This window comes from Oryzias melastigma, linkage group LG11 (genome assembly GCF_002922805.2).
Source record: "Oryzias melastigma strain HK-1 linkage group LG11, ASM292280v2, whole genome shotgun sequence".
Taxonomy (NCBI): Eukaryota; Metazoa; Chordata; class Actinopteri; order Beloniformes; family Adrianichthyidae; genus Oryzias; species Oryzias melastigma.
In genome coordinates this window covers 27190232-27202125 of record NC_050522.1, presented here as the reverse complement: position 1 = coordinate 27202125, position 11894 = coordinate 27190232, and the positions used below count along the sequence as shown (strand labels likewise).

The 11894-nt window shown below is 46.1% G+C and overlaps 1 protein-coding gene across 2 annotated transcripts in view; it reads right to left on the bottom strand.

The window, feature by feature from the left end:
* Positions 1–437: 437 nt before the first annotated feature.
* dennd3a (DENN/MADD domain containing 3a) overlaps positions 438–11894 on the bottom strand; it is a gene marked incomplete at its 3' end in the record, with an annotated part of 25783 nt that continues 14326 nt past the window's right edge. The window contains 12 exon segments of one of the 2 annotated variants that reach the window (XM_024261622.2): positions 438–592; positions 1375–1472; positions 2950–3057; positions 3254–3377; positions 5084–5254; positions 5331–5510; positions 5714–5793; positions 6454–6676; positions 6795–6951; positions 7231–7390; positions 7468–7673; positions 9001–9104. In XM_024261622.2, the coding sequence (XP_024117390.2) occupies positions 438–592; positions 1375–1472; positions 2950–3057; positions 3254–3377; positions 5084–5254; positions 5331–5510; positions 5714–5793; positions 6454–6676; positions 6795–6951; positions 7231–7390; positions 7468–7673; positions 9001–9104 (1766 nt within the window). 2 annotated transcript variants of the gene reach the window in all.

Here is an 11894-nt window from a genome sequence, read left to right as displayed (position 1 = left end):
GTATCGGCTTGTTTTCAGGAAGTGAACTTCAGAACAGGATCATGTGGGAAGTTCCTGTTGTCCTCAGGATTGTTGACGGTAAATACTTTAGAGTTTGTGTTCTCCTTCATTTCTATCAATGACAAAGAAATCTGAATTCTTCCTGATAAACTCATGACCATGACAGTAACGTTTGGAGTGGACCTCAAAATTTAGGGATCGTTTGCTCACAGTTCCCAACAGCGCCCCCTGTTGGCTAAAGCTGGAGATCATATATACATAATGGTGATGCCCTTCCCACATCTGAGGACATCCCATAATTCAGAGTTAAACTGTTTTTCCAGCATCAAAACTCTTGTTTAAACATGATGTGTGGATGAGAACATCAACCGTTATTAAACTGCTGCATCAAGTAGAGACGATTAATCCTCAGATCTGAAGGAAAGCATTTCGGTTACCTGTACTTATCCAGGTCGAGCGCCAGACCCGTGACCTCGGCTCTGTGGTCGGTCAGCTGTCGGTTACAGACCATGGACAGCACGCTGATGATGTAGATCACCGAGTCCTCAGAGCCCATCCACACCTGATCCTCAGTCACTGCTAGCATGCAGCTCTAGAGAAAACAAGGTGGCGATCGGAGAAACGGCCACGAAAATAAAAAGTCTACGTTTTTTTACTGCTCTGGTCATCAAGCTGCTGTTGGGCTTTAATTAAACTCCTTTATTTACAGTTTTTACACTTTTATCCTTTAAAAAGAAACATGTTGAACTAATAAAACAGTTTTTATTACTTTTAAACATTTTAAAACCCCAAATATATTATAATTATAATGTATTAAAATATGTTATATTTTAATCTATTATAATATACATATATACATATTACAATAGATTAAAATCTAAGTATTATAATATAATTACAATGTATTAATATAACAGGACCTTTTTAAGCTGCAGGAAGAACTTTAATTTTCATCCACAGTTTAACTAAATCTGATTTGTTTTTTTAAAATTTACTTCTGGAAACGAAGCATTTACAGAAACAACAACAAGGTATTGATGAAAGTGAACAGAAACGTTCATGTTTGTGATCGGATTATATTTAGTCTAATACCAGACTTCACTGCTAGGGGGTGCTGGTTCTCTGAACACTACTCTCTGCCTGCTGTAACACCTCCGTTTATAACTGATGATTAAACACAAAAACATGAAACAACATCAGAACATTCGGTCCATGAAGCCTGAAGACCCGGCTGCTGAGACCAGGATCAGGATTGGGATCAGGATCGGGATCAGGAAGAATTCACTGCAGAGGAAATCTTCAGGTTTCATCCAGTGAAGGTTCTGTTTTCCAGGTCTGAGAGCAGCACCGGACCGGGTCAGAACCTCTACTCACCAGCCTGGCATTCCCGACCTGAACCGTGTGCGTGAGCGACCAGCTGGAGGCGTCGAACACCATCACCGTCCCTCCCCCCAGAGACACCCACAGCTGCCCTGAAAGACAGTGTGTGGTCAGAGCGCTCGCCTGCAGCCGGAAACGGCGTCCGGCTCTGAGGTCACGTTCAGTCTGCTGGAGAACTGGAAACTTTTACTGGACTGGAGAAAACTCCACCAGACTGTAAACCGAGTTCATAAAACTAACTTTCCCAACAGTGGATTTTCCGTCTTCATATTTACCGTTAAGCATTCAAGACAAACGAGGCTGTAGCAATGCATCTCGGACATAAAGAACGTTCCTGCGTTTCTGGAGCCCAGAGGGATGATGGGAAACCGGCTGAAGGGAGACTGGACTGGACTCCAGCCAGCACCCCCGTTTGCTGACCTACATTCAGGGGGTGGGGGTGGGGGGTTTCCCGCTAACTTCCACTAAAGTGGTCCCAGATGGACGAACGCTGACGGCCGCCGCTGTGTCTACGTCTTACGGTCATGTGATCACCCGAGGCTCCGCCCACACAGCAGATCCTGCCTGACTGAAGCTTGGCCTCATGAAGTGATGGTCATAAATAAAAGGAACGGAGGTTCTAGATGAGATCATTGTATCCGTTTGATGTCTTTGAGACAAAACCGTTTCTGTTCCCAAACAGGAAATTGACTGTTTAAATGTGAAATGATTGATCTGCTTGAGGATTTTCTGGACCTCAGTTGCTGGCACCGCATGACCACCTGGGGGCGTTCCTGCAGCACAGAGGTGGACCGGCATTCACCTGAGAACTCTGTGCTGCCGGAGAGGACCTACATCCTCATGTGGGTTAAAAACAAAGTACAGATCAATACATCCGGTTTTCTCTGGAGGATCTTTTCTGGATCTGCATTGGACACTTTGAAAACAAACGGATGAGAAGCTTTTCTCCGTTAAAAGCCGTCATGATTAGAACTAAAAATCTCCTGTTTTCACTGACCAGGAACCTGCTGAAAAACTGCTGAGCCTCATGTTGACGGGACCAGGATCCGGACAAAAATCCTTGGCCGGACGGAGGTCCAGAACCAGCTTTAACTCTGAAATCTTGAGGAATTTCTGCTTCCTGTAGATGATTTACAGCCGCCATCTTGTCTGCCAGCAGTCCTCTTGTTCATGTTTGTGTCAGTGTTAACACAGTTCTAATGTAACCAGTCTGCTATAATACTGTCCTAACGCTGAGATCAAAGATAAACACCGTCACACTGATGAACCGGCAGTGGACCAGTGGTTTACCAGGAGCTGCAGAACAGTCCAAGTCTTCCTGGGAATGTTTATCTTTCCTCCCCGCTCCTATCCAGAACTCCGCCCTCACCTGGAACTGCTGAGGACTTCACTTCCAGTCCAAAAACATCAAACTGCAGAGCAGGAAAGTTCTGATGCAGTAAAATGGGATCCCTCATTCTCACACACTGGCCAATCAGAGAGGACCAGTGTGATCACATGCTTCTAGAACCACCACTGCCTGGTTCCAGGAAACCTTCGGCAGAGTTGTGTGTCAGTGTGCGCATTTACCTAGTGTGTAATACAGTACTTCTATGGTCTGAGGAGCGGCGAGCTCCAGTGACGGGTTGATTTTGTGCTTCAGTGTTTCCGTGGTCGTCTTGGGCAGAGTCAGCTGAACTGCAGAAAACACATCACTCTTACAACAGGAGAACACAAAAATACAAAGAAAATCACAAAAACACACAATCCTGACCAATCATGCCGTCTACAGTTTCTAAATAAACGGATGAGTGTTTCTGGGAACACAAATAGGACCCCTCCCTGCAAAGACTATCAAGTCTACCGAGGTCAGGAAACCATGACAGGTACCGACCTTCTTCTCTGTCAAAGTGAGCCAGCTTGGAGGCCGCGTACACGGCCTTACTGCTCTGCAGGCAGCCCACCACCGCATCCATCAGCAGGGCGTTGGTCAGAGCCTGCTGCATGTACTGAGGGTCCTATGAAGGAAAAGGCAGAGACTCGTTCATGGTCGTGTCTCGTCAACGTTCTGAACCGCCATTCTGAAGGAAATCCAGAAGACTTTACAGCGAGAAATACATTTGTAGTTAGGAGATCAATCCAAACTCACTTTAATAATCAATATGTCAAAAGCTTGTTCATGTTCGGAGCAACGCTGTTAGCAATATGGCTAAAGCTAAGGGGGACCGGGACAAGAAGACATTTAAACACAGACAAAACTTTGAAAAACACAACAGTGAATAAGAGAAGTAAAGTCGTTTTGAGGAGTCATTTGCACACAGAAAAGAGAAAACGTTCAGTTGTTGCTCCTTTTTCTGCTCCTCGGTACGAGGGTCACGGTTCGGTACGCACCTCGGTACGAGGGTCACGGTTCGGTACGCACCTCGGTACGAGGATCACGGTTCGGTACGCACCGCGGTACGAGGGCCGCGGTACGAGGGCCGCGGTACGAGGGTCGCGGTTCGGTACGTACCTCGGTACGAGGATCACGGTTCGGTACGCACCTCGGTACGAGGGTCGCGGTTCGGTACGCACCTCGGTACGAGGATCACGGTTCAGTCCGTACCTCGGTACGAGGGTCGCGGTTCGGTACGCACCTCGGTACAAGGATCACGGTTCGGTACGCACCGTGGTACGAGGGCCGTGGTACGAGGGTCGCGGTTCGGTACGTACCTCGGTACGAGGGTCGCGGTTCGGTACGTACCTCGGTACGAGGGTCGCGGTTCGGTACGTACCTCGGTACGAGGGTCACGGCTCGATACGTACCTCAATATGAGGGTCACGGCTGGATACGTAACTCTATTGTGGGTCAACTGTTTTCATTAATGACAAAAGCCCTCATTATCAACCTCTGAAAAAAGACTGCAGAGATTTAGCAATAAACATTGTGATGGTGTCAGATATTTTCTTGTGTTTATCTGGGGTAACACTGTAAGTCTTTTGAAATATATCTGGGATGTTTTCATTGTGTTAGTTGCTCAACTTTAACACAGTGACGGGGCTGGATGATGATGTCAGAGGTGGGCGGGCTTGATGGACGTTTTTTCCACATTGTATGATGTAGAGATGAGACAAATCTTGCAGATATTGTCATTCTTGTGACGCATTTCACTCCCTGATCCTCATATTTGACGGTGAACCCTGGATCTCTTCACACTGCAGGTTTCAGTGTCTTCAAACACGGACTGGAAGCTGCTCACACACCGGCCGGCTGCGTTGGTGCATTCAATCAGCCATGAAATGAAAAGTCCACGAAAACGCGAGCAGTCAGATTCTGCTCCATGCGCGCTTGCATGGACTCCCCACTGAAAGCGGCCGCCCGAACACGGGCCGACTGTCGCGGTTGTTTGGGCAGCTAGCTAAAATGCTATTGTTTTTAGCATTTGGGCTCCGCCTCCCGGGGGAAGAGCAAAGTATTTTCTGGCAGGGCGGGAGAGAGTAGGAGCAGACCTGAAGCAGACTCACGGTGGTACTGAATAAAATGCGTACCGTGAAAAATAACATACCGAACCGTAGAACGCATACCGAACGGTTCGGTTTAGTATCGAATATTGTTACATTTCTAGTAACAACCACAAGCTAAAAACCACAAGGTAACTATGACATGGTATGACTTAAAAAACACACACACACAATTTTGATGTTCTCTCAAGTCCTCAAACACTGGCATTAACTTCCACATTACCTTGTGTTGATCGGCGATGAAGCGTCCGGCCCACATCTCTTTGATCATGAGGTTCCACAGCTCAGTCTCGGTTTTTAAATTAGCCTCAAACGTTTCCTTCTTTCCCTTCACTCGCAGCTTCAGGCTGGGTATCTTCAGGAGCAGGAAAGGCGCTGAAGAAACCTTCACCTCCTACACGGGAGGATAGCGGACCAGTGAGACTGGAGGGTTTCCTCACCGCTGGTTTTGCGTCAGCGTGTCATCTTACCTCCAGATCTCTGTACTGAGCTACCTCCACGTATCCCGGTCGTCCATCGGTTAGCAAAAAGAGCCGGCGCTGAGTCATGGCGATCTTCCCAACGCCATGGCTCGTCTTGACTGATGACGATAGCTTGAAGACGCTCTCCCCAGTCTCGATGCGCTCCAACACAGATGCTGGCAGACAAACCTGAACATCAAATAAAAGAAACGTCCTATTTTGTGAACACTATCCGGGAAAAGCAGAAAAGGACTAATCACTGGAGCCACTGTGGGACGGCCGTCTTGTCAGCAAAGCAATTAAAACAACGACGACAGCAGTCTGAGAAAACAATCGCAGATCTCATTCGCAGGTGTTTGTTTGGACTATGAATACCATCATTTCATACAGACCTCCTGAGCTTCAGCTTCAGTCTCCTTCCAAATGGTGTAAAAGTCCTTGAATAAATCTGGACCGACCTGTTTCTGATGACCTGCAACACAAACAGGGATCATAACCAAACATTTTATGGGTTCTGTGTTCATTAGCATGAATGTGTCACCAGAAGAACAGGATGCTTCAGTAAATTCTACAGAACTCTTTTACATAACAGTTTAACGTGAGGAAACATCACTTATTTAATTCAGAAACATAAAAAACATGTTTCCTGGAGGGATAGAATAATTTCCAATAACCCCAGAAACTTTTTTGAAAGAAAACTGATTTTAATATAAACTTCTTCAATAAACTAGCACAATTCTAAATGTAGTGCAGCGTTCCTGCGTGGCTGCAGGGGTGTAACCCGAATACGTCACTCTGACTTCCTGGCACCACACAGAGTAGAAAGTAGTTATTTTTAAAATGGCTTTTACCTCAGACCATCAGAAAATGATTCCATTGTGACTCAAAGTGCCACGGACAAAGACGAGTCATGTGACTTCCAGTTCCAGTTACAGAGTTTTATGACACAGTCTTCCTAAGGGGCGAGGCAATGATTAACTCAAATGTTTGCCTGGAAAAACTGGAATCTTCCTGAAGGAAATCAGCTGACACCTCCCAGGAGCTCTGCGGTCTGCGCAGAGGTCTGGATGTTTCAGCAAATATTAGCTCGTTGCTGGTCCAACCAGCGCTGCACGGTTCTGTTTAGACTCACCTACAGTCAGAGCATCAAAGAGTCTTAGAATGGTCCCCTGGTCTTTTACGATCCCAGATTCCTGGACGCATTTCACAAACTCTTCCAGATGCAGGTATTTCTTTGGCAGCTGGAAGTGCTTTACGGCCGCCTCCTCAGACCGGTTCTCCTGGCCCTCGCGTTCCCGCTCCTGGTCCCGGATGACTCGGCTGATGAGACCTTTGATCTCAGGCCGTTTTTCTGCCTGCATGGAAACATCCAGAGTTTTACGGCAGTGATGCTCGTGAAGGTGCAGCTGATTAGCGCTGGCGGGGAAACCTCATTGGCTGCTCTTATTCGGCAGTGCAGTGACCTGGACTGACCTGGATGCGTTCCACGTTTGGCATGGAGTCAACCAGAGACTTAACCATCTGAGAAGGGAAAATTTCTGCATCTGTCTTATAAAGACTCTGAAAATCCTCCAGCGCGTCGAGGTGCCTGTTGGAGACGGTGTTCACCAAACCCCGCAGGTAATGGTACCTGAGCAGAGACGTGTTCTGGAGTCAGGAGGATCCCTGCATAAACTCAGACTGGAACACGCTATCAAAGATACCATCAAGACCGACTGAAACCCAGAGACTCGTGAGGAGGAACCGGTTTTTCTAGTCGTAGATTTCCTTTAGAGAGCAACGATGCTGCAGAGCATTCAAGAAAACAAACCCCGTCAGGAGGACCGTTTTCACTGCAGGTTCATCACATTTGTTTGTCGTTCACCCCCCCAGCTGTAGCGAACAGGACCACATCCAGACAGGAGCGTACCTGGCCAGCAGAGCGGACTCGTCAGGAGGTGTGGCATTGAGCGCCTTCCCCAGCGCTGCAGCCATGTCAGAGTAATAGTTTTTGACGTAATGATAGGACAGCGGCGGGGGGAACTCCGGGAGGCGGAAGACCCTCACGACCTTCGGGGGGGATTTCAGTCCTGAAATTCATAAATGCGTCTGTTCATTAGGAAGTCACGAATCAGATCAGCCATTGTGCGTCCTCTGTGACACGTACCCACGTCAGGAGTCATTTTCCGGACCGACTGAGGTCTGTGGCGGTTCAGGACCAAAGACGCCATGGTATCGTTGAGAGGCTGATCCAGGTTGGGGAGGCTGGCGCCCAGTCGTTTGCTTAGCTTTGGGCTGGTGTGGGTCCTGAAGCCGCTCCTGGTCACTTTAGGCAGCGGGGGGCGGCGGGGAGACTCCGTCATTGCACGATTCCTGAGCACAAACATTTTGATGTCATTTTCAGAAGGTTTTTCGTTACTCCGTTTCCTGCTAAGGGTGACAGATCTAAAGAGCTTCTTTCCATCAGTCCAATAGTGAGACATGAGCAAGAATGAGTATGAGAAGCAATTAGGAGTCTAACGGCTTTAACAAGCATCTGGATAAGGCACAGACCTGCTCCAACTTTTACAAGGACTGCACCATCAGCCTACGATGAATTAGGCTGGATTCAGGCTGGACACATTTGGTCGGCTTAAAGTGAACCAGCGCTGGTTTCCTCGATAATCAGGAACAAAGTTTCAGTCTGAACTCTCTGGTCTTAGACCAGGAACTGCCCTTTGACCATCTTTAGAGCTGGTCTTCGTTCGTTTCCAATCGGACAAACTTCGATTCGCTCTGAGATTCCTCAGTCTGAATACAATCTGCTCCAAAACCGGAACATCTGAATCAAATGGGCCACCGTAGCCAGTCGTTAGCGGACAAAGTTAGCGGAAGTGATGCAACAGCAGCTCTTTGAGATGTGGAGGGATGAATGCAAGATCATGAAAACAATCCACATTGATTCTCACTGTTTTCCTGACAATCTGTCTGTCACAAACACTTATATTATATTTATTTTATCAGTTAACCTCCATCTGTAGCGTCATCAGTAACCGTCAGCGTTCCAAAACAGCAGTAAAAATATCAAACCTGACGCTGATACAGACTGATCTGTTAAATGAAGTTTTAATAAGTGAACAATTCTGGCAAGAATTTGCAAAGTGCAGAACCTCCATTTTTCTTTTGGTTTTGATCCGTCCACGTAACTGCTGGCCAATGACTGAAGAGATCTTTAGTCACATGATATCGTGTACGAGTTTTGTTGGAGAATAGAAATCTCTGCTAGACCCCAGTCTGAATACAGACCAAACGCAAGGTTCAGAACTCGATCCAAAACAGATTAACTCAGTCTGGAAGAAATCATTTTTCCAGTCTGAAAACACCCTTAAAAATGTTATCCTGGGGATCGTCTGGAACACTCAGATCAGAGATAATCATGATAGTGATGAGAATGATGATGAGGAGTGCTGGGAGCCAACCTCATGCCAAACACATAAAGGCAGCATAAAATTCAGATTCAGCCTGAGACACAAACCCCACCCACATATTTCAGATGCTTCAGAAGAATCTGAGGAATGTTGTTGGAAAAGACTCAGCCGAAGAGACGGTCGGAGTTTGTGTGGAATGTGTGACGGTGGTATTTACCACCAGCTGCATATCTGCAACACAAACACCCGTTAAGGTGTAGTGCAGGTCTCTGTAATCAGAGTTGTGTCACTACCTGTGCGAAAGGTTGAGAGTTTTCTGCTCCATGCGACTAAAGGCATCCAGCTTCCTGTTCAGCCGGTCTCGCAGGAACGTGTGGAAGATGTGGGTTTCCAAAACCTGTGCAGAACAAAGACAGTTTGAATGCTAAAAAGGCTGGGTATGTCAAAAAGAGTGTCCAAAGTATGTCCAAAGTGTCTAAAAGCGTGTCCAGAAACTTATTTAAAACAGTGTCCATTGAGTGTCCATTGAGTGTCCATTGAGTGTCCATTGAGTGTCCATTGAGTGTCTAAAGAGTGTCTAAAGAGCGTCTAAAGAGCGTCTAAAGAGCGTCTAGAGTGTCCAAAGAGTGTCTAAAAAGTGTATAAAGAGTGTCTAGAGCAGGGGTCTCAAACTCAAATCAGCCGGGGGCCGCTGGAGGCGGAGTCTGGGTAAGGCTGGGCCGCATCAGGATTTTCACAAGAAAATCACTGATAAAACATTCCAATGTTCTCAAACATCTTTATTAAAAATAATTATTTTTTAAAAATGAATTAAAAAAATCAATAATTAATAAATAAAATGATAACCATGACCATACAGCAGATACAGACGACTGAAGAAACCACATATTGACTGATTGACTAGAGCAGTGTTTCTCAAATGGTGGGACACGGCCCCTTGGGGGAATATGAATAAAAACATGTTTACATTAGTTATGGATATCGTGCATAATCCTATGTAGTAGTTGATAATAAATTAAATAGCAAAAACAACCTAAAAAGGCATTTGGTGGCAGAAAGAGCCGCTGTTTACAGTGAACCAAAGAACTGAATCTCTGAGAAAAGACAGAATTCATCAATAATGTGGAGGGAAACAAGGAAAAACTTGTTTTAACTTTGTCTGAAAGATTTGGAAGGATTCTAAGAAAAAAAGGAGGAAAAATTAATAAAACAGATTATTAAGAAGTTTTTTTTTATTTTTCTGTAATGATAGTAAAAGTACAATGTTTTGATATTTTGAGGAGATATACGTTTAACTTGAGCAAATTCACTGATACAAATGATAATTGCAGCTGAAACTCTGGACCAGAGAAAACTATTTTTATTCAGTTTCAAATCTCTGTATTTACAGAACCTCTTCCATTTCTGAGCTGAGAGCAGCGCGTTCAATGAAACCTCAATGCAAACGCGCGCACACCAGCATTCCTGGCCTCCACATCTGGAGCGCGCGTAACTGCGCGTTGCTACGCAATTTTTTAACTCTGGTCTCGAGCTCTACGCACAAATCGGGCACGCACTGAACGCCCACTGAATCTTCAGTCCGGTTCAACATTTCCACGCACAGTCGCAGAAGTGCAGAACTCTGACCAATCAGGGACTCTGATTTGGGAGCTGCGTGTGTGTGTGGCCTCTGCTTCATAGCACTGAAGTGCTGAACTTGATCAAATAGAAATGAATCATTGCGTTTTGTGTCCGGTCGGGTTAATATGACACCCAGACAGACATTTAAAAGGACAGAGTTGTGACAACTAAAAGTATGGAGAAACATTTTGGGGGATTTCCACCGTTTTGATTTCCTCTGAGATTCTCCCTATTGTAGATGCAGAGGAGCTCTAATGAACAGTAAAAATACAATAGAAGAAGAATCTCCTCTCTGCTACTGCGTGCGTGACCGCACTGCACAGGTGTGGATACCACCTGCTGACCACGCGCAGACCGCGTTCTTGAACGCACCCCACGCGGCCGTTGTGGAAGCACCTTTGAAGATTCTGCTCTCGCGCACGCGCGCATCACTCACGCAAGTGGAAGTAGTCAGAGTTTTTCTGCTCGTGGAGGAGGAAAAGGCGCTCGGGAGAGTCTGATTTGTCCGCGCGGAATGTTTGATGCGTGCGCGGAAATGTCTTAATTCTGCTGGAGTTTTGACATAAATAAAACTCCACATGTGTCTCCCATTCATTCTAAGTGAGACATTCAGCTCCTCCAACACCCGGCGCGGCGTCAGAAACTCGCTTTTTGATGAGCGACATGCTGTGAATCTGTCGCGCGGCGATAGAGGGGCGGGGCACGGGAATCACGTTTAGTGTGAAAGCACTTCCAGCGGCTTCATAGATCCTTGTCCTCCCATCTGACTGGAGGAATGAATGAATAAGTGAGGAGGTACTGGACAGCCCGCCGATGTCCCGCCTCCAGAGTCATATTCCTCACTGTGATTGGTTCGTTCAGCTCTGCCCACAACAACTGTCATTCATATCAGCCTTGCGGGCCGCACTAACAGTAATCTTTCATATGAAGACACGGGCCGCAAATCATCATCCGGCGGGCCGCAGGACCCCTGGTCTAGAGTGTCTAATGAGTGTCTAAAGAGTGTCTAAAGAGTGTCTACAGAGTGTCTAGAGTGTCTAGAGTGTCTAGAGTGTCTAGAGTGTCCAAAGAGTCTCTGTTGAGTCTCTATTGAGTCTCTATTGAGTGTCTAATGAGTGTCTAATGAGTGTCTAAAGAGTGTCTAAAGAGTGTCTACAGAGTGTCTACAGAGTGTCTACAGAGTGTCTACAGAGTGTCTACAGAGTGTCTACAGAGTGTCTAAAGAGTGTCTAAAGAGTGTCTAAAGAGTGTCTAAAGAGTGTCTAAAGAGTGTCTAAAGAGTGTCCAATGAGTGTCCAATGAGTGTCTATTGAGTGTCTATTGAGTGTCTATTGAGTGTCTATTGAGTGTCTATTGAGTGTCTAATGAGTGTCTAATGAGTGTCTAATGAGTGTCTAGTGTCCAAAGAGTCTCTATTGAGTCTCTATTGAGTCTCTAATGAGTGTCTAATGAGTGTCTACAGAGTGTCTACAGAGTGTCTACAGAGTGTCTAGAGTGTCTAGAGTGTCTAGAGTGTCTAGAGTGTCTAGAGTGTCTAGAGTGTCTAGAGTGTCTAGAGTGTCTAGAG